A 22,680-nucleotide genomic window follows, 5' to 3' on the forward strand; every position below is an offset into this window, starting at 1 on the left:
TGCTGAAATTTGGGGAGAGAGAAAAACAAGCAGAAAGATCAAACCTCAATACTGATGGCAATCCAAACTGAAAACAGGGATAATAATAATAATAATAATAATAATAATGAAAGAGAGAGGGCACTGAACCATTTGCTGAAGCATTTGCTAATACAAAATGGCAGACCCCCTTAGAACAAATATTTTCAATAAATCCCCATGATCATCTCTCATTATAGTTGCCATAAGTCAACAACAAGTTGAAGGCAAACAACAACAAGACAAATGTCTAGTTTTAAAATTAGGTTAACTGTGTTTCCATCAACCTTTTTGCCACACAATCAGCATAGGAGAATGCTAATGGTAAGATATTATTACTGTATGAGGCTGAGTGACAGGCAGCTCAGCCAGCTTAAATTTCCCTGTTTCTACCCACTATCTATATCAGGGTGGGCCACACCATTGTTCCACCAAAAAACGCAACAGTGTCTTCTCATTAGCTCTCCACCTCCTCCAGCAGTCAGGACAAGTGAGAAAGAATAATAAATCATAGAGTTGGAAGAGACTGCATGGACCATCCAGTCCAACCCTCTGCCAAGAAGCAGGAATATTGCATTCAAAGCACCCCTGACAGATGGCCATCTAGCCTCTGTTTAAAAACCTCCAAAGAAGGAGCCTCCACCGCACTCCAGGTCAGAGAGTTCCACTGCTGAACAGATCTCACAGTCAGGAAGTTCTTCCTCATGTTCAGATGGAATCTCCTTTCTTGTAATTTGAAGCCATTGTTCCATGTCCTAGTCTCCAGGGAAGCAGAAAACAAGCTTGCTCCCTCCTCCCTGTGATTTCCTCTCACATATTTATACATAGCTATCAGAAGACTGCTGTCCAGCCTGGACAGGAGAATGCCTCATACAGTTCTGCTAAGAAGTCCACAAAGGCAGGACTGGAAAGATGAATGAAGACTCTCATCCACCTGGGAACTGAAACTGAATAGAACAATTTTTCTGAACATAAAGTTTTCATTCAGTCATCACAACTAATAACCACTGACACACATGTATTCTCCATGGATCTATCTAATCCCCTTTCACAGATATCTAAGCAAGTGTCCTTCATATTCCATTTAATGGTGGAAATTCCATAAAGTAATGATGTGCCTTCACTTAAATTATTTGAAGCAGGTACATACAACCCCATTCCATGCAATGAAAGATCATGTATAGAGAGGTGCAGGGCTAACCTGTCTTCAAAATTAAACATTACCATCCTTTTTTTTTCCCTGACAAAAACCTAGTTGATATTCATGAGAATAAGCTCTCTGTACCTACATATGTATATATAGAGACCACCTTTACCATTCACTCATGACTGCTACCGGAGTTCAGGATCTTTCTGCACTTGCTTCAGTATATGTAGAGAATCTCTCACGAATAAACAATAAATCTCTACTGAGAAGTCTGTTTGTGGCATTTGGATGCATCAAGCCAATAAGGTCCTGGCAGAACTTGCAGAAGTTACTGTTTGAACCACCACTTCCAGTATTTTTAGATAATGCGACTAGTGGCAATGCTAGTTAGGGAATTCTGGAAGCCATACACCAAACAGTAATTCTTCTAAAGCTTTGGGTTCTGATAGTTCCCACATTTTCATAAAATGCAAGAAGACATCTTTCCTGCTTCAAGATCATGATCATACAAAAGTCTGGTCCTTATTAGTGTGGTTCACCAATAGGTTCTGTCCAAGTAGGATCTCAAGACAGATGACACAGGAATGAAATGTATCAGGTTCAGCCTTAAAGGTTCCCCCTCTTCTCCAAGAGCATCTGCGCAATGGGGGCTATGTGATGCAGTCTTCTCCATGTGTATTTTCAAAAAACAAAAAAACACCACAGAGAATAGCAGAAATCCGGGAAGCAAAAATACTTTTGATTATCTCCCATTCTCATGCAATCTGGCATATAACTATTAGTGTAGCCCAAATATTAAGATCTCAAGAAGTATGATTTTTTCAATGTTACAAGTCCAGGTGAGTTTCCACAGAAGAGCTCTGCAAATCACATTTAGGCACTCCAAAATATCAGCAAACGCATTGCATTTCCTGCAATTTCATAGCCGGATTTTTATAAAATGCCTAAATAGATGGTTTGGAAAAATCTATCCAATTTGAGGATAGTCATGGAAGGAAGCTCCATTCTTTCAGTCCTCAAACAGCTGCTTCTACTTCTTTATTATAAATACAGATAATTATATATTCTGATAGGATGAGATGGGATAAAGCTTTTAAAATTGCCAGCCTTTGAACAGCCTTCTGATCTGGCGACAGGATCTGAATGATGAGTCATCTGTATAAACTTTCCCATGACATTCACCACTAATGGATTGTCTTTTGCATTCATTCATTTCCAAAGCTGGTACAGTTCAGAATCCAAGGAATTTGGAAGACCAAGCCAATTGGACACTATTCTAGAATGGATCTGATTTGGATCTACAATGTTTCTCCACTCTAGCCAACACATACAATTGTCACACAGATGCTTGATTTTATTGACCCATTAGAATTTACCAGGTTTCAGAAAGGGAACCTGGTCCAGAATTATTGCATAATTTAAAAGACTGCTTCAAGATGTTTATTTGACTGCTTCTAGTAGGCTTTTGGGGCCTTTCTTATGCTAGGTTTTATTTCCGCAGATGTATCACAGCCTTCATTATGCAATATTTTACTACATGAGCATTGCTAAACAAAACAAGGGTTGTAATTTAGAGTGCAAAAATAAAACTTTTACCTATCTACTGAACATAAATAGTCTGCCCCAACAAGAAACATGCTTATGCAATTACAGATTACATAAGAAAAGGGGAATCTGAATGCCTAGTTTCTGTACCCAAACATAGCGCAACTATAAAATGCTGGGTTATATGTATATGCTGGGTTAGACCAAAGTTCTATCTAGTCTGAATGTCTTTTCCCACTGCAACCAACCAGATGGGAAGCTCACAGGTGGGGAATACTGTATGTACTCATGTATAAGTCCACTGCAGGACAGTTTTGGGGGTCCAAATTGTTGATTTTGATATGACCCATGGAAATTTCATGGGTTTGTAGAGAGGTGAAAGGACCAGTGGAACCTCGGGGAGTCCTCCACTCCTTGCTGCCATCGTTTTTCTGCCCAGACATTAAAAGAAGCCAAAAGTAGCACCACAGCAGACAGAGTGGTGCCATTCTACTTAAACATGGTTCTTTTTTATAAGTGTCAGGGAATAGTTCTTATATTGACCAGAGGATAAATCAACCCAGATTTTTTGTGTCAATTCTTCGACTAAAATGTCCAGACAAATACAATAGTATATTCAGCTACCACAGCAGAATACATCACTCTTGTGATGAACTATCAACTGCTGCACATGTAGAACAGAGAGTGAGTAGGACTCACATTGACACCCCCCATCTCCAAGGTGGATTTTTTTGGTGGGGAGGTGGTTTAGTTTGTTGATGTGGAATGTTAGATCTCAAATCTTGCCAGGCATCTACTTTCACACTCATTTTTTAGTCACATTTCTATTATTCCCACCAGAGTTGTTAACCTGCCCTTTGTTCCTATCAAACTATGAAACTTTTTTTTCTTACCTCCATATTTTTGTTGCTGTGCACATATTCCATCTTAACTTAAGCTGAAGATTTTGAAAATGAATGTGGTAAAGGGGTTAGAGTTTTAGAGTAGGAACATGGGAGAGCAAGGTTTGAATTTGTGCTCAGCTGTGGAAACCCAATGGTAAATCATACTCTCTTAGCCTCAAAAAAGGCAATGGCAAATCACTTCTGAGAAATCTGACAGGGTCATCTTAGAATCATTGTAAGTCAGAAATTACTTGAAGGCACACACTTGCAGGCATTTTGAATGATTCATATCTTTAAAATATAGGTACAGTTTTCTGTATTTTTACATGTACATTTTTACAAGTACCCATTTGTGAAGCAAGGTATGCTCTGTCTTAAAAAGAATCTTGGGAGGTATAAAAGCACCTGAGAATTTCAACTTCAGTGGAATTGTTTTCCATCAGTTTGTAATGCATGACAAATATAGCACCAGATACTGTATATGGAAGGAAAGAAAGACAGACAGAAGAGAAAAATAGAGCAAATACCTCTGGCTCTTCATCAGAGCTGGAAGCAAGCAAAACAGGCAGCATTAGAAGGAGACCTTGTTCTCAATTAGTTTTTGGTCCATTATTGCATTGTAACAATATGGTACAATTACCTCAGTGATAGTCTTTCACGCTTCAGCAGCCTCACTGCCCTCTAACTGCCCTTTGACCAGCCTTTGTCCCTAGATTTCTCGTATTTAAACACACACACCTTTGAATTTCCTAACTTGTCCTGCTCTCCAGTGTGACAGCTGCACTGAAAATTACATTAAAGTAACTGGCAGAGTGGGAGGATCCATGCTCGTCATGTTCTTCTCTTGAGGTTTTGGTCATTCTGCAAAGTACAATAGGCTATTTATTACCCAGCATATATCTGCAATTCAAAGACAATGAGCACAAGATGCAATGGTTGTCATGGTGCCTTCTTCTGTTGTGCTTATTAACAGTCTGTCACCTTAACCTGTGATGATTTGCTTAAATGAGTGCAACCACATTAAAAATACACCTACAGGCTATGTTTTTATACAAATGACTCATTGATTTGCTTGTTCTTGAACAGAGGAACAGCGTCGCACAACAACCAGTAGGTAGGCATTGTGGGCTATGGACTGCATGGACACGACTTTTGTTTCTCTCAAAGACCCCTAGCATCTTAATTTTGGATTTTTTAAAAAAGAACAATTGTGGGGGGTTTAAAATTGGAAAACCACACAGAAAATCGTAACACAATCTGCAGAACCTATTACAGCCCCCAATACTTCTGTTTTCCTCAGTATTCATTCACAAAATGGCACCACAAAGAGGGACAACAGAAGCATTTGAACTTGCTGTATTTGTGGGTTGGGGGTTGCAACCTACAAGTGGTCTGGGAGGAAACTGTCCCTTATCTCCCATGCAGTTGCTCACCCCTGCTGTGGGAAAAGACAGAAGAAAACAGAGAAAACGGCGAAGAAAAATCTGCTTAGGTGTTATGATGCTAAAGCTATCCTTTTTTTTTTTAATATAGCAAAAAGATGACTCTCCCAACAGAAAATTCATTGATATGAGCCCATTTCTATTCCTTTCACTCTGTTTCAGTCAGAGGAGAAATCACTGTAGCAAATATAATAAGATATTTTACCCCCTGTTTTGGCTGGCAAGAAGAGCCTTCGATCGCACTCTTGAAAGATAAGCATATAAGCAGAAGCTTTGGTATAAAGTGAAGCCAGCAATGTAAACAGAAAAGCTTATACAGCATGTGATTCCAAATAGAAGTTTATCAAAGAAAGGGTGACATTTTTAATCTTGTGCACTGGAGTGATGATCAATGCATGTGCCTTGATTCTCTTTTCTTCAATACCCCGATTTTTCTCCCGCCCACCTTCATCCATTCAGTCCAGGGCTACAGCTTAATAACATCTAGTGTAGGGGACAGATGAATTATTTCCTTCTATGAAAGAACAATCCAAGCGAAACAAAGACTGGAACTGATTGTCAGAAGACAAAATATGTAGGTTGGCATCCCAAATGGTGCAAGAAACCACTGAGCTGGGCAGACCAAGGCTGAAAGAACGGCTTTAATAGGGTTTGCTGATGGCTGAGGTCATGCTAGCAGCACAGCAAAATTGCCTTTATGTTCAGAGCAAACAAAGATTTCTAGTGACATTTGTGTTAAAACAGAATGTTGGCCAGAGGACTAATGGAAATTGCTCTTTCAAAGAAATAAAGTAAAAGAAAAACCCTAATTTTCTGAGGTACTAAAACTCTGTGCTCGAGAACTCTAAATGTTCCTCCCTAAAATGCCAATCCCACAATTCCAATTACAGTTACAGTGGAATCATAACTATAAACGTATGGTCCATGCTCTGGTTGCATCCCGTATTGACTACTGCAACGCTCTCTATGTGGGGTTGCCTCTGAAGACTGCCCGGAAGCTGCAATTAGTCCAACACTGGCAGCCAGATTACTAACAGGAGCGGGGTACAGGGAGTGCACAACTCTACTGGCTGCCAATTAGCTTCTGAGCACAATTCAAAGTGCTGGTTTTAACCTACAAAACCCTATATGGTTCCGGCCCGGTTTACCTGTCCGAACGTATTCTCCCCTATGAACCATCAAGGCTATTAAGATCTTCTGGTGGGGCCCTGCTCTCAGTCCCGCCACTTTTGCAATTGCGTCTGGTGGGAACAAGAGACAGGGCCTTTTCTGTGGTGGCCCCTCAACTATGGAACTCTCTCCCGATTGAGATCAGATCTGCCCCTTCCCTCCTGTGCTTTAGGAGGCTAGTGAAATCCTGGCTATGGAAGGAAGCATTCTCAAAATAATGGTTGATACAGAATAAAGTTATCGATCACACATACAGACTGAGTTGGACATGACTTTATCTTGGCGATTTGGCTTATTTGTAATTTAATCTATATGTATTTTAACTTGTTATTGTATGATGTTTTTAGACTGTATTATTAGCATTGAACCCTTGCTGTGACCCAGTCTGAGTCCCTCTACGGAGGTAGAGAAGATCAGGATATAAAAGTTTTAAATAAATAAATAAATAAATAAATATGGAAACATGGTTCCTGTGGGCCATTGATGACACACCTGACATTCAGATTATTTTATCCAGTAGAACAATCTATGGGATGAAGAGGCAAATGGCTTTAGGCTATCTCCTGTCATCTCTGTAGTTTCTATATGTCTTCTAGTGTTATTAGGGGGATCCTCCCAACATTTCTGGGTTGATGGGAAAATTTCCAAAATCACTGACCCTCTGAATTCTGTTGACCTTCTCAACATTGTCATCACTTTCATCAGTATTTGGGGTCTTGTCTGGCTTTGGCACCATACTGCAATCGTGTATGGGAGAAAGAATTCATTGAAAGAGAGCCCCCGTGAAGGAGGAACAAGGAAGCAGCTATTGGAGGAAAATAAGTAACTTCCTCTTCTCTCCTCCCTGCAGTAGCTACACCCCCTAGGAAGCCATTCACTTCGCATATTGAGAGTACTAGCCATAATGCTCTGAGCCAACAGGAAACAGCACTTTATGATGAACCAAGTCACTGAGTTTGTGAAAAGATCTGCAGAAGGAGAAAACTACATTTTGTAGTTCCAAAGAAAAACTTCTAAAGTAAGGAAATCTTGACATGTCTTCTCTGTGGGGGAAAACACAACAATGAAATAAATTACATTAGGGCATTGGTGGCTGGGCCTTAATGTTGTTTTAACATCATTTTTTGTACCCCACCTACACAGAGTGGGGAAGGTATTTGTCATAATGTATGTAAAGGATGAGTCATGCAGTTGAAGAATAATTGGTCAAACTGGCAGGATGCTCTGTAACTGAGCTGAGCTACAGGGAAATATAGTGTCATATTTCAAAGTGACAAACTGCTGAAATTGCTCAAGGTTTCAGCAAGAAAAACAAGGAACTAACAGTAGCATATGCCCAGGGACAACAATTCCTGTCAGATGTTAGCATGGTTAACACAATCAGATCACTGCTCTCCTAGACCTATGGCACATCCACTTACATAAGCTTTTCTCCTCTACAATGTGCCTGTGATAAGCAAAGCTTTGAAAGACTATTATTATTATTTTTATTATTATTATTATTATTATTAGAAACACAACAAGATGAGTCCACAGCAGACAAGATTACTCTGCTGGCTGTTGTATTGGATCACACGTCGGATGTATCGGCGAATGATACATGCAGATCCCAGTAAGGTGGCCTTCTGCAGCTGGCAGATGGTAATTTTGTCAGTGTCAATTGTGTTTAAGTGCAGGCCGAGGTCTTTAGGCACTGCACCCAGTGAGCCGATCACCACTGGGATCACCTTGACTGGCTTGTGCCAGAGTCTTTGCAGTTCGATCTTTAAATCCTCAAATTGTGTCAGCTTTTCCAGTTGTTTCTCTTTAATCCTGCTGTCACCTGGGATTGAAACATCAACAATCTATACTTTGTTTTTTAACATGATGGTGAGGTCAGGAGTATTGTGCTCCAGAACTCTACCTGTCTAAATTTGGAAGTCCCAGAGGAGTTTGATGTATTCATTTTCTGTAACTTTTTCCGGCTTGTGATCCCACCAGTTCTTTGTTGCAGGCAGATGGTATTTGTGGCACAGGTTCCAATAAATCATCTGAGCAACAGTGTTGTGCCTCTGCTTGTAGTCTGTCTACATGATCTTCTTGCAGTAGCTGAGGATGTGGTTGATTGCTTCATCTGCTTCCTTGCAGAGTCTACATTTGGGATCTGTCATTGACTTTTCAATTCTGTATCCCAAGAAGCTGCTTATCCCTACTGATATACAACCATCGTAAGGATAATATTCTTGATGTAGTCCTGGGATGTTTCTGTTGATGGGTTATGACCTGTGTTAACATTTTCAGGTTATGAGCAGGTTGAGTATTTGTTATCCAAAATGCTTGATGTTGTTTTTATTTCAGTTATTGTTTTTGGGTTTTGGAATATCCATATTTACATATATATATATATATATATATACATTATAAGATACCTCGGAGATGGGGCCCCCAGGTCTAAACACTTTATACACTTTATACACATAGTCTGAAGAACTGTTCATAAAACATTTGTGTTGCATGTATTTTCAAAAGCTTTCATGGCCAGAATAACTGGGTTGTTCAGGCTGTATGACCATATTCCAGCAGCATTCCCTCCTATGAGAGGATGCTGCAGGAAAAGCTGCAGGAACATGGCCATACAACCCGAAAAACCCACAGCAACCCATTTGTGTTGTACACTGAACCATCAGAAAGCAAAGGTGTCACTATCACAGCTACTCATATGGTCAATTTTGGAGAGTTTTGGATTTCAGATTTGCAGATAAAGGATACCCAACCTATATCATGTTTTGCTTTGATCCCATTCCCACAGCCTCGTAAACTGTGCTTATATATAAGTCTACCTTATACTCTGCAGCTGTGGACAAGTCTACAGAGAGACCACCAAACACAGAAGTCAGCCATAGCAGAGCACCTGATGAACCAACCTGGACACAGCATATTATTTGGAAACACAGAAATGCTGGACCACTCTAACAACCACCATGTCAGACTACACAGAGAAGCCTTTGAAATCCACAAGCATGTGGACAACTTCAACAGAAAGGAGGAAACCAGGAAAATGAACAAAATCTGGCTACCAGTATTTTAAAAACCTCTAAAATCAGGACAGTAAAGAAAGAGCGTTCACCAGGCTCAGCTAACACCTCCCAACAAAGGCTTCCCCTGAGCAGGAAGGAGCCAGAGTTTGAAGCTGCAAGACCATTCAATGCTAATCAAGCTGGTCAATTGCAACATTCACACTTGCCTCAATAAGAGTTCTTTTTCCCACCCTGGACGTTATTCCACAGATATATACACCCTAAAAACAGGGGAATTCCTGACAAGAATCAGTCAGGCCCAGCTAACATCTCCCAACAAAGGATTCCCCTGAGCAGGAAGGAGCCAGACTTTGAAGTTGCAAGGTCATTCAATGCTAATCAAGCTGACCAATTGCAACATTCACACTTGCCTCCTACAGACAAGAGTTATTTCTCCCACCCTGGACGTTATTCCACAGGGATATAAACCCCACTTGCCTAGTTTCCAACTAACTTCTGAGGATGCCTGCCATAGATGTGAGTGAAACGTCAGGAAAAAAATGCTCCTGGAACATGGCCAGACAGCCCAGAAAACTCACAGCAACCCAATGTGTGTAAACCTTTGGTTGATGTATTTTAATATAGGGATTTGATTGATTGTAATTATGTGTTTTAGCTATGTTGCACCCCACCCTGAGCAGAGAGGCCGATAAGAAATCAAATTATGTTGTTGTTGCTGCTGCTGCTGCTGCTTTCCTCCCCAACATATTGGCTCTTCGCCCCTTGATGAGCCTAGGTTGCAATGGGGTTAAAATATAAATTATTGATCTCAGAGAGACAGAGGGAGAGATGGGATGGAGACAAAAATAGGATTAAAAAAGGAGAACAATGTGATTGCCAGGGGGAAAAGGGGGAGGCAAAGTCTGTGAAAAAGAGAATAGGAATATATGCTCAGATGGATGTTGGGGTGAGAGGGGAGATCTAAAAACTGCCAGGATCACAGGATGGAGGAAAGGAAGAGTGGGGATGAATAGGAAGGAGGAGGAGAGGAAGAAAGAAAGAATGGGAAAAACTGGAAAAGGGAGGAAGAGAGAGGAGGGAACGCAGGAAGGGGCCAGTGGCTGCAGGAAACCCACTCCCTCCCTAATTTGGCCCTCCTCCTGCATCAGTTTGACTTAACTAACTTCTAGTCCAGCCTGAGTGAGAGAGAAGCAGCAGCGCCGGAGGGGTTTACCTGGGGAGGAAAAAGGAACCCAGCAACCAAGCGCGCGCTGGGCAGAAGCAGTATGTGTGCGCACTGGGCAGAGACAGCCCGCGCCTCCCTCCGCCAAAAGCAGTCAGACCAAAGGCACCACCGGGTAATTGGCAGCCGAGGGGCGGGGCCGGAGGATTCTGTCTTCTGCTACGCACTCCTGCTTTAAAGAGACAGCACACTTTTTTCTCTCTCCTTTCCCTCTCTCTCTTTCACCCGCTTGGAGGAGCGAGCAAGCAAGCAAGCAAGCAACCCACGGCCGGGGGGGGGGGGCGCCCCTCGGGATTTGGTGCTGTACACAAATGCGTAACTTGCATATTGCTTCAGCCGCCCCTGAAAATAACATACGCAAAAGCCCACATGTAGAATTCATCATGTTCACTTTCATTTCAGTGGATGAATTCATGTTTGTTTTCCTTGCTTCTACTCAGTCTGTTTCCAACAGAAAAACAATCCATACTTCATCCCACCTACCTCAACCACCTACGTAAAGACTGAGAATTAGCAGCCTGCTTTGTATAGTTACCCAGACAAAGCCATCTAGAAAAAAAGGTCTGTCTGGGTTTGATTTATGTGTGTGGGTGTGATTATGAAAGCTGCACCAACTGTTACTGGGGAAACACCTGAATGACTTACAAATATATAAAGCATAATATTTTATGGACTATCATCTATTTCATCAGATATATGTCATAAAAGATGCCACAGAAAAGTAGAAATTCTCTAAGGCATTTCTTAGTCTTTGAAGTACTCCAGCACCCAAGACCAAGGAATAGCTTCTAATCTGACAAGGGAATGTTCTGTTGCCACACTGTCATCATTCAAAGAAGTCTGTTCTTAACAGGGTGTTAAGAGCCATTGATCCCATTATCCCTTTTATCTTTACTTGAAAATTTTGTTAATAGAACCGATAAAAAGTAAGTCACTGCAGATAAATGTTTAACACAAACACCTGCCATTATTCATAATCACCACAATTACCTGAGTGTAAGTCCTACTGGATAGTTGTGATTTTCTGTTAGTGCCAGAATAATTTACTAAAATCAACAATGTGCATTTTGGCATCAGTTCCATCTTATTTTTAAAGAAAAATGTGTGGTGTGTTGTTGCTGTATTGATGACAGAATAGTGAAGGATAATATTTGAATAACAAGGATAATATTTTGATTTGTCAGAATTATTTTAATAAAATTTTAATTTGTCAGAATCGGTAATTTCACTGAGTTAGTGTTTTCCATCACTTCAACTTAACCTTTATTTGTGAATAAACCTATTTATGAAAGGTCTAAAATATCTTCCACTAGATAACCATATTTACTGAAATCCAATATGCCATTGACTCTAATGTGCACCTCAATTTTCAAGACCCTGAAACCAAAAAAAGAATTTGCTACCAAATATAATGCGCAGCGGAAAGAAACCCTTTTAGCCAACGTTACTGCTGCTACAAATACCTCTATGAAAGACAGAAACTACAATGAAACCCCTTTCAGTGGTTCAAGTTTTCAACGCCAGATTGAAATCCCATTTGGGAGGCTTAAGAACCATTAGTGGACTCTATCCAGTTAATCCTCAAAGAATCTTTTAACATGAAGACTGGACAGAGAGAAGGATGCTGGAAGGAGGGGGAGGCAGTTTAGGTGCAATTCTAATGCGCCAGTGAATATAATGTGGACCCCAATTTTGGTAAACAATTTAGCCAAAAAAAGTACACATTAGAATCACTTAAATACATATTAAATATTTTAAATATTGTTTAAAAGTGATCAATGGACTTGAACAAGAAATTGAATTGTCTACCCTGCCATCTCAAAAAAAACATGGAGAACTAACTCTAGCTAACAATTTTGCCTACAAAAAGAAAACTGTTAAAGACAATTCAACAAATATTAGTGATGCTTTATTATCAGTATTATTATTTTCCTTTTCTTCTTGTTGTTTTCCTTATAAAGGTTTCTTGTGGAGAAAGAAAAGCTGATTGTGTCACAAAGCCTTGAAGTCCAACCAAGCATATGAGAAAGTATTTATCTGTGAGTGCAGTACATCTCCCTCATCAAATTCAAATATCCCAAATATCATTGTTATCATTATTATTCCAGTGTTCCATACTAGAAGCTAAAATTATTTTGTCTACAATTTTAATCAAATTGGATGATGGCTCTCTACACTGAGAATGTATCTATAGGGCTCACTCATATACCAATTTAGAAAAGATGGCAATGTAGTCTGTATGTCTATAAAAACACTTCATTTTCTTTCTTTCAAACTGCTCTATTACAGGAAGGTGGAAATGAAATTTCTAACACATTGCTCACTGGAGAGCTCAAGCAGGCATGTACCCTGGAATAAAAAATGTCTGTCTCCTTTTCTTTCTTTTTTTCTTTAATATGTAGCAAAAATTTGAGCTCATAAAGTCTTTAAGCATTTATTCTTCCTGCTACCAAAACCTCCCAAAAAACCACAAATGCAAAATGATTTCATCAGCTCTAGATAACAGATTATGCATATAACCAGAGGGAGGTATATTTAATAACTTCCCTAAAATATGCATTGGAATAAAAATGAAGAGTAATAAAAAAATCCAGAAATAAAGGAGGTAATAAAATATAATCTATTATCTCAACTCATTTTTGGTCAGGAAGTAATACCACAAACCTAATATGATACATGTGAGCCTTTATGAAAAACAGACAGGAGAAGCTCGTGGCCTTATCCACTTTCAGTAGTGATGACAGGTGATTAGTAAGTGACATTGAGGGGCACAGAATCAAAATCATATGGGTTTGGGAAACAAAAATGGCTTGAAAATGGAGCTGTAAGGTCAAGGAAGAACAACCATTGATCCTACAAGTGAATTTCTAAGGAAGTGAAGGAAAGAACTCCTTTCCACACATGAACTCATGTGCAGTTGATCTCAGCAACAACTCATGTTTCTCTACCACCTGGCAGATTCATTGCTTTTATTTGCTGTCCTGGGTAATGATTAGGGATGGAAATGATATTCATAGCTCTCAGGTAAAAAAATAGAAAGAACAGGAATTTTGTTCGATTTTCTCTTGGTATTTGCCTTCTCTAAGTATTCCAGGACCTAAATGCTCTAAAGGCACCAGATCTCATTTGATCTTGAAACCTAAGCAGGATCAGCCCTACTAGTGCTTGGATGGGAGATCACCAAAAAATAGCAGATGCTGTAGCATACATTTCAGAGGAAGTAACAAAGCTTCCTCTTAGTATTCCTTGCCTAAGAAAACCCTTTAAAATCCACAGGGTTGCCACAAGTCAACAGGTAACTTGAAGGCACACTTGTGCAAGTGATACAGAGCAACTGATCTGCAGGGGGGGGGGGGGGATGTGTGTCTTTCAGTGCAAATAAGGAAAAAATGTGTATTTTCATACACAGTGGCAAGAAAAGGACTGTATTGTTTATATGGATGAATGAAATATTCAAATATTTAGGTCCCTAGTATCATTGTGTATGGTAGGAAGAATGGATGATAAGGAGATAAAGACAAGAAATACACAACCAGCAATTGCTTTGAACACAATTTTCCTGCTTCTTGGACTAGATGGCCCACAAGGTCTCTTCCAACTCTATGATTCTATGAATCTATGAATCTATAGTAAGGGACTGTAAGAGTCTTACTCCAAAATATCTTGGAATAGCAATCCTTACTCCAAAAGAGCTTGGGAAAGTTTATATTTTTAAACTACAATTCTCAGAATTCTCTCTCCTGCCAGTATGGCCAAGATCATCTGATAAGGTGAATGCTACATTCCAGCTTGGTGTACAATATCTGTTTCTCTGCTTCCTAGAGATCTAAAAACTGGCACCCTGATTCAGCATATGGAAGTCATGCCTAATGTTGCTGAGCCCATTATATAAGTAAATTTTGCACTAATTTCTTTCATTTTAGTGCAATTTTGATGCTTCCCCTGTCTGATGAGTTGAAATGATGGGCACCTGTAGCTATTGGCCCACCCTTCCCTTCCCATCACATGGGAAGGAGGATGGTGGGTGCATGGTTAACCCCATGGCCTTCCTCTCCCTGCTGTAATGTTAACAAAGTAACATTTCATTAGCTCTCATCTGGAGACTCAGGGGTTCTTCTATTCCTGATGGAGGGAAAGAAATCATAACAAGACTCAAAGCTACTACAGGAACTGGAATATATATGTGGTAGGTTTGAAATGTCAGTAGAAGGGAAGTTAAGAGGCATTATATGTATATGAAATGAAGCAATTCTTAAACAAGCATATTCAAAACTAAACAAATAATACACCTTTTAGAGTATTAAAAGCCCCATGAATAAAATTGTTTTCATAGTTTCAGTAAGTGATAAGAGTTTTGATCTCAGTGAGTAAAGCTCAGTGTTGGTCTGGAAACTGCATTAACCCTCATGCTATAGTGGAAGCATCCTGGAGCTAGATTACAGATCTGAAATGGATGATAGCACACTGCTATTACTGTAATGGTGATCATAATTCCATTTCTTAGGCACTGCTTGCCTTTTTCAAATATGTACAAGACTATGTAATTTACTCCTTTACCATTTTAGTTACTGTAGATGGCATATTTATTCATTATTCCCTCACTTCTGCCTTCCAAACTGTTCACGCAGAGAATTATGTGTATCATTGTTTCTATAATAGGAATGGGGACGGAGGAAGCAAGACTTCTCTCCCTCCTTCATTATCCAATTCCAAAAGCTACACATTATAAACAACACAAGACTGAACAATAATAGTTATCGTATACAATATTTATTGATTTACAGTATAAATACCATACCCACAAGTTCATATGCCCACATTTGAGAAAATATTCCTCTCTAGGAATTTCCTAGGTTGTCCAAGTGATTCTATATCGTAATTCGGCTAGAAGATACCCTTAAATTCCTAGATAGGATACCTCTAGGGCCCCTTCCAGACAGGCCCTATATCCCAGATCCCAGGATATAGGGCCCTAGGAATGTTCTAGGTCCTCCAACATGACTCTGTGATAGCTTCCAGGAGAAGTCATTCAATATAGTTTGTTATTATCCATTGTGTCTTGTTTCCATGGGAAGTCAGGAATGTATCCCACACAGATACAGGGGTTGAACTGTCATTGTTTTATATTCCTTTTTCTCCCAACAGTAGAAGCCATTTAAAAATAAAATCTACAGGCTCATCAGACTTGCTTTTTAAAGTGGGCACCCCCACATTCTTAGTGTCTTCTGCCTCCTGCAGAACTCTGGAAAATGTCGTTTAGGGTTAGGGTTAGGGTTAGAATTCCCAACTAGAGAGGTCCTTGCCTTCCCAAATTACATTTCCCAGAGTTCTGCAGAAGGAAGAACACACTAAGAATGTGGGGGTGTCTGCTTTAAAACAGTAGTCTGATGAAGCCCCTAGTGGGGAAGAACAACTTCCCCAATCTAAAGCCAGCCTAAATACATAGATCTTTACCTGTTAGCAGAAGGACCCCATCTGCAAACAGCCTGGGAACAGCCACCAAGAAAGCCCTCTCTTTGTTAAAGCCCAAACATGCCTTTGATGGAGACACACAAAAAAGAAGTCTTCCCCTAAAAATCTTAAAACCTCTGTAGGCTCATATCAGGAGATTTTTATCTGAGACTATTACATTTTGATGGTGGTATGTAAAAACGATATGATACATTTACTATGCATACAATACTTTTCTAACATCCAAGCATTTTAACAACTTGATCTCATTCCTCCAACTTCAGAAGGATAGAGGAGGAGAGAAGCATTATTTATCCCAAACTGTACAGATGCTTCAACACCTTATTGGGGAAGGAAGATGCTAAGGATCAGTGCACTGAAATATGGGGGACAACAGTTCCCAGAATCCTACAACTTGCATCTTCACTGGCTGAGGATTCTAGGAGCATTAGTAAAAAAAGTAACTTTCCTGAATTGTGGATTCCCTCTTGGCCAGCCATATGGGCTGGGAGGGGTGTGTGCCTGACACTGCTGTGAACTGTATGGGAAACTGTGGGCCAAATGAGGCAATTAGGCCAGATACCATCTTCTTCTCATATGTGAGCAACAGAAGTTTCAAAACTTTGCACTGAAAGGACTAAGGATGAGGAAATGGAATATATGAGTCCCAGGCTAATGAGTTCAAAGCATATGTTTGATCTGACCCTCACATCACCTGCATACTTCAAAGTAAGCCTGTTGGAATACAATAGGCCTTGCATAAAAAACAAGCAAATAAGTCATAGAGGCCATTGTTCAAATGCAAATTAAGTTTTCTGAGAAACTATCATAGACAAAGTTACTACTGCTGCCTAACACAAGTAATGGTGCTTTGTCAAGGCTTATGAATTGGAAGCATACATTCTTTGAATTTAAGTCCTTTTACATTGTTATCCTTATTAAAAGAGTAGGCACAGGACTAATCTGATGCTTATGTATGTCTGTTTCCTTATCTTCATTTAACTAAATTGTTTGAGATAATAATAATAATAATAATAATAATAATAATAATAATAATAATAATAATATATTTATATACCATCCCACATCTCTGAAGGGACTCAGGGATGAGGATAAATGCATTGAATCCATGTCACCAGAAAAGAGATGAAGAGAACAAGCTATAGATTAAATTTAAAGTTTGTTTTCTAACAAATGTACACTGAACTACCTTTCTTCGGAAATTCAAAAGGAATGAAATAGGTTTTCTGCAGGGGTTGGGCTAAAGCTAAAAGCACCCAGGAGGTGAGCAACAAACTCTTTGACAATACAAAGTTCATCATTTCCCCTCAAAAAATAATTCTGTTGTAGGCTTTTATTGTGAAAGCCAAGTGCTTTTCACTGTACATGGTTGGCAGCAAAGAAAAACCACTAAAACAGATGAATCAGATCAAGACAATGAATGAGCCAAATTAAACATTCCTCTGGAGTTCTGTGATGGTTTTTCCAACTTCCCAATGAAACCTTGTTATATGGATATCGAAGTAGACAAGGTGATATGGATCTGGGATACATTGTAGGGAGAATTGAACTATGTGACCTGAACCAATTTTCCCTCCTATCATTGATTTAAGTCAGTGCTTGTTCTACAATGTTTCCCCATGACTCATGACAAATAGACAGAGCCCAAAAAATGTAGCAAAGGGAGGGTCAAACACATCCAGCCCCCCCCCCCCCAAACACACACACAAATGGCTCCTGTTCAGACTGCAGCTGCCTTTGAAGGGGGCGGGAGAGAAGATTAAGTTAAAAGTCCCAGTCCCAGAACTCCAACTTAATGGGTACTTTGGCCTTGACTTGTGCTATTTTTGAAGCAAAATTGTGACAGCTGTCATCTGTTAAATACCCTGTGAAAATTAGCACAGAGCTTAGTTAGCAAGCAATTAGCATTTCTTACCTTTAATCTTTCTGTTACACCATCAGTGAAACTGACTGTGAATTCAGCAATTTTGGGCACCCTGAGTTTTCCTTTGTTTTTCTGATCTGGCTGATATTCTGTTCTTGTTTTCACAATCACCTGAAAGTAAAGGTGGACAGGTTAATATTTCAAAACAAAGTAAGTAGGTTCTTTCCCCCTTTAAGTCCCCCTTAAGTAATCACCCCAAATAATGGCATGGATGTGAACTCTTCAATATCACAATCAGATAAGCACACAAGCTAATTGTTATGGAACGCCCTTCCCATGGAGGTAAGATCAGCCCCCTCGCTGATGGTGTTCCGAAGAAGATTAAAAACCTGGATGTTCGAACAGGCATTTGGTTAATTCGGTGCAATGAATGTGATGATTAAAGGATTGGTAATATGGATGACGAAACTGGATCACGATTTTAGTCAGGAGATGTATTGGATTGTTATTGATGTGCCAATATTGTGTATTATGTCTTTATGGTTTTAAATTGTATACTGTTGACCGTTGTATTTTGTTGTAAACCGCGTTGAGTCGCCAGCTAGGCTGAGAAACAGCGGTATACAAGTACAGTAAGTAAATAAATAAATAAATAAATAAATTATGATTTGGTAGGAACAATCTTGATTAATTTTTTGTCATCCTACGGTTTCAACTGCTTTTATAATATCTGTTTTCTCTCCTCTTTCCACTTCCCTCCTTTGTTCTTAGCTTACTACGGCCCCTTCCAGACAACTGTATAAAATCCACATTGAACTGGATTATATGGCAGTATGGACACAGATAATCCAGTTCAAAACAGATATTGTGGATTATCTGCCTTGATATTCCGGGTTATATGGCTGTGTGGAAGGGCCCTACAATGGTTGCAAATTGACTTCAAAGGACAAAAGTAGGTTGCACAGTTGATTCAGCAGAGGGGAGGAGAGAGGGAGGAAAGAGAAGTGCCTTGTCCTTCCCAGTAGGCTCAGGCAAAAGCAAACTACTATAACCTATCCTGGCTTGTGTGCTCATTAATACATTAATAAATTTGCTATCTTGACCACATTCTGATGTTGCTTTCCCGCATGTCCTGGTTTTCAACTATGAAATGTTGGGGGGCGTGAGTAAATATGTCATCAGAACCTGATGACATTTGTCTTGAATGGACAAATACAGCACAAGTGATATAGATTATGTTCAAGAGATTCCTAATTGTTTGGTCCCTGTCAAGTGTGAAGAAACAATAAATCGGGTCAGTCCAGGGAAGGAAGATCTGTTGTGTTCACCTTCAATTTCTCTATGCCTTCAGGGTTGCCTAAGTCAATACAACTTAAAGTCATTGGCTGCCAGTCCCTGGCCAAATTTCCAGGAAAGAAAAATGCAATTGTTGCCAGTGGACACAAATGTCCATTAGCTATAATTGCATTTTGCAACTGCATTTTAGCCAATGGCATAATACAAAAAGTAACTATCAGTCCCCCTACATCAAGTAGTGGACTATATTACTCACACCCTGAACTGTTCTCCTAGCTTTCCAATATCTTCCAGACAATAGTAGGAAATGTGAATTTATCTGATGCTTCAATTAGTGCATATCTTTCTTTTTTGAAAAAACACAAAACCACCCAGGCAGCATGGATAAGGGTTTCTGGGAGATATACGGGAGTCCCAAACCCAGTTGTATTCCTGCATTGTTTCTGAAATAACTGCATCCTGCCTTCGTTAGACCAAAGTAAGATGTATTTACCTGTATTACCAAAACTGACATCATCACCTTCTTTAACAATTGCTTCAAGGTGCTGTGTTCTGACCAACAAGGCCAATGTCTAATTCACTTAAGGGTGAAAGTAAGTATTACTTGGAGCACCTGATCAAAATGGATCCCTACCCTTCTCTCATATCCTGCATCTTTCTCCCGTATTCTGGCATCATTCCACACTTCCATCTGGGCAGCCAATGGTACGGAACATTGAGTAGAAAAATGTGTAATCTGCCTATCTATATAAAATGTAATGTTAGTTTGTGGGATTAACATAACTCAAAAACTACTGAGCAAACTGACACCAAATTTGAACACAAATTTGAACCAAATCGGTCTCCTGATATGGTAAGTCGGTGTAACCAGGATGGCGGTCCCACCGAATTGAAAGTGGTGCTGTTGAACGCCAGATCTGTCAACGGTAAAACAACTTTCATCCAGGATTTAATCCTGGATGAACGGGCAGATCTGGCGTGCATCACAGAGACCTGGTTGGACGAAGCGGGAGGTGTAAATTTAACCCAGCTTTGCCCACCAGGTTTCTCTGTGCAGCACCAACCGAGATCCGGAGGGCGGGGAGGCGGAGTTGCAGTGGTCTATAGAGACTCCATTCTTCTGACCAGGGCCCCCATCCCGCAGACAACAAATTTTGAATGCGTCCACCTGAGGGTGGGTGACCGGGACAGATTAGGGATTCTGTTAGTGTACCGTCCACCTCGCTGCACTACAGTCTCCCTGCCTGAGCTAGCGGGGGTGGTCTCGGACCTGGCATTGGAGTCCCAACGGCTGCTTGTGCTGGGGGACTTCAATGTCCATGCCGAGGCTGCCTTATCGGGAGCGGCTCAGGACTTCATGTCTACCATGGCAACCATGGGGCTGTCCCAACAGGTATCTGGCCCCACCCACAGTGCTGGACATACATTGGATTTGGTTTTCTGCCAGGGATGGGAGGAAGGTGGCGGTGTTGAGGAGTTATCCATCTCTCCGTTGCCATGGACCGACCACCACCTGGTCAGTTTTAGACTCACTGCACCCCCCAACCTCCGCAGAGGTGGAGGACCCATTAAACTGGTCCGCCCCAGGAGGCTTATGGATCCGGATGGATTCCTGATGGCTCTTGGGGAATTTCCCGCCACCTCGGTTGGTGATCCTGTTGATGCTCTGGTCGCTCTCTGGAATGGGGAGATGACTAGGGCAATAGACACGATCGCTCCAGAACATCCCCTCTCAAGTAGCCGAGCTAAACCAGCTCCTTGGTTCACCGAGGAGCTGGCAGCGTTGAAGCGAAAGAAGAGGGAACTAGAGAGCGTGTGGCGTTCGGATCCGAGCGAGCCAAATCGAACACGGTTTGTGTCCTTTTTAAGGGCATATGCCGCGGCAATAAAAGCCGCAAAGAAGACTTTCTTCACGGCCACTATTGCGTCTGCAAAGAACCGTCCGGCCGAACTGTTCCGAGTTGTCAGAGGCCTATTAAAACCCGCCACTCAGGATGGGTGCCCTGATGACTCGGCAGCTCGCTGCGAAGCCTTTGCTCGGTTTTTCGCAGACAAAGTCGCTTTGATCCGCTCTGGACTGGATACCATATTAACGGCAGTATCTGAGGATGTAACACGAGCATCTGCTTGTCCGGTTTTGATGGATTCATTTCAATTGGTTCAATCCGAGGATGTGGACAAGGTGCTTGGAGGAATGAGAGCTACCACATGCATCCTAGACCCCTGCCAATCCTGGCTTCTGAAGGAGGCCAGAGGGGGATTGGCCGAGTGGGTGAAGGTGGTGGTTAATGCCTCCCTTCGGGAGGGCAAAATTCCAGCCAGCTTAAAGCAAGCTGTGATAAAACCACTGTTGAAGAAACCATCACTGGACCCCACTCAATTCGTCAACTATCAGCCTGTTTCCAATCTCCCCTTTTTGGGCAAAGTCATGGAACGTGTGGTGGCCTCACAACTCCAGGCATTCTTGGTAGACACGGATTATCTGGATCCGGCACAGTCTGGCTTCAGGCCGGGGCATGGTACCGAGACAGCTTTGGTCGCCTTAGTGGATGATCTGCGTCGGGAGCTCGACAGGGGGAGTGTGTCCCTGTTGGTGCTGCTCGACCTCTCAGCGGCCTTCGATACCGTCGACCACGGTATCCTTCTGGGACGCCTCGCGGGGATGGGTCTTGGAGGTACTGTTCTGCAGTGGCTCCGCTCATTCCTCGAGGGTCGGTCTCAGAAGGTGTTACTGGGAGACTCCTGTTCAACCCCACAACCTTTGTCTTGTGGGGTTCCTCAGGGTTCAATACTGTCTCCCATGTTGTTTAACATCTACATGAAGCCGCTGGGCGAGATCATCCGGAGTTTCGGAGTCCAATGTCATCTGTACGCAGATGATGTCCAACTCTGTCACTCCTTCCCACCTGCTTCTAAGGAGGCTGTCGAGGTCCTGAACCAGTGCTTGGCCGCTGTGACGGTCTGGATGGGGGCGAACAAATTGAAATTGAATCCAGACAAGACAGAGGTACTCCTGGTTAGTCGCAAGGCCGAACAGGGTATAGGGTTACAGCCTGTGTTAGACGGGGTCACACTCCCCCTGAAGACGCAGGTTCGCAGTTTGGGTGTGATCCTGGACTCATCGCTGTGCCTGGAACCCCAGGTTTCGGCGGTGACCAGGGGAGCATTCGCACAGTTAAAACTTGTGCGCCAACTGCGACCGTACCTTGGGAAGTCTGACTTGGCCACTGTAGTCCACGCTCTGGTTACATCCCGTCTTGACTACTGCAACGCTCTCTACGTGGGGTTGCCTTTGAAGACAGCCCGGAAGCTCCAATTAGTCCAACGGGCGGCAGCCATGATACTAACAGGAGCGGGGCGCAGGGAGCATACAACTCCTCTGCTGCACCAGCTCCACTGGCTGCCGATCTGCTACTGGGCTCAATTCAAAGTGCTGGCGTTGGCCTTTAAAGCCCTAAACGGTTCTGGCCCAACTTATCTATCCGAACGTATCTCAACCTATCAGCCCACCAGGACCCTAAGATCTTCTGGGGAGTCCCTGCTCTCTATCCCGCCTGCTTCACAAGTGTGGCTGGCGGGAACGAGAGACAGGGCCTTTTCTGT

At 41.5% G+C, this 22,680-nt stretch overlaps 1 protein-coding gene across 1 annotated transcript in view; it reads right to left on the reverse strand.

Annotated features, from left to right (window-relative positions):
* The window catches only part of NSG2 (neuronal vesicle trafficking associated 2), a 78,959-nt gene that overhangs the window by 16,939 nt on the left and 39,340 nt on the right, over nt 1–22,680 (reverse strand). The window contains exon 3 of the mRNA XM_060765121.2: nt 17,833–17,952. Coding sequence (XP_060621104.1) covers nt 17,833–17,952 — 120 coding nt within the window. The remainder of the gene's footprint in view (nt 1–17,832; nt 17,953–22,680) is intronic.

This window comes from Anolis sagrei, chromosome 2, assembly GCF_037176765.1.
Source record: "Anolis sagrei isolate rAnoSag1 chromosome 2, rAnoSag1.mat, whole genome shotgun sequence".
In the NCBI taxonomy this organism is placed as follows: Eukaryota; Metazoa; Chordata; class Lepidosauria; order Squamata; family Dactyloidae; genus Anolis; species Anolis sagrei.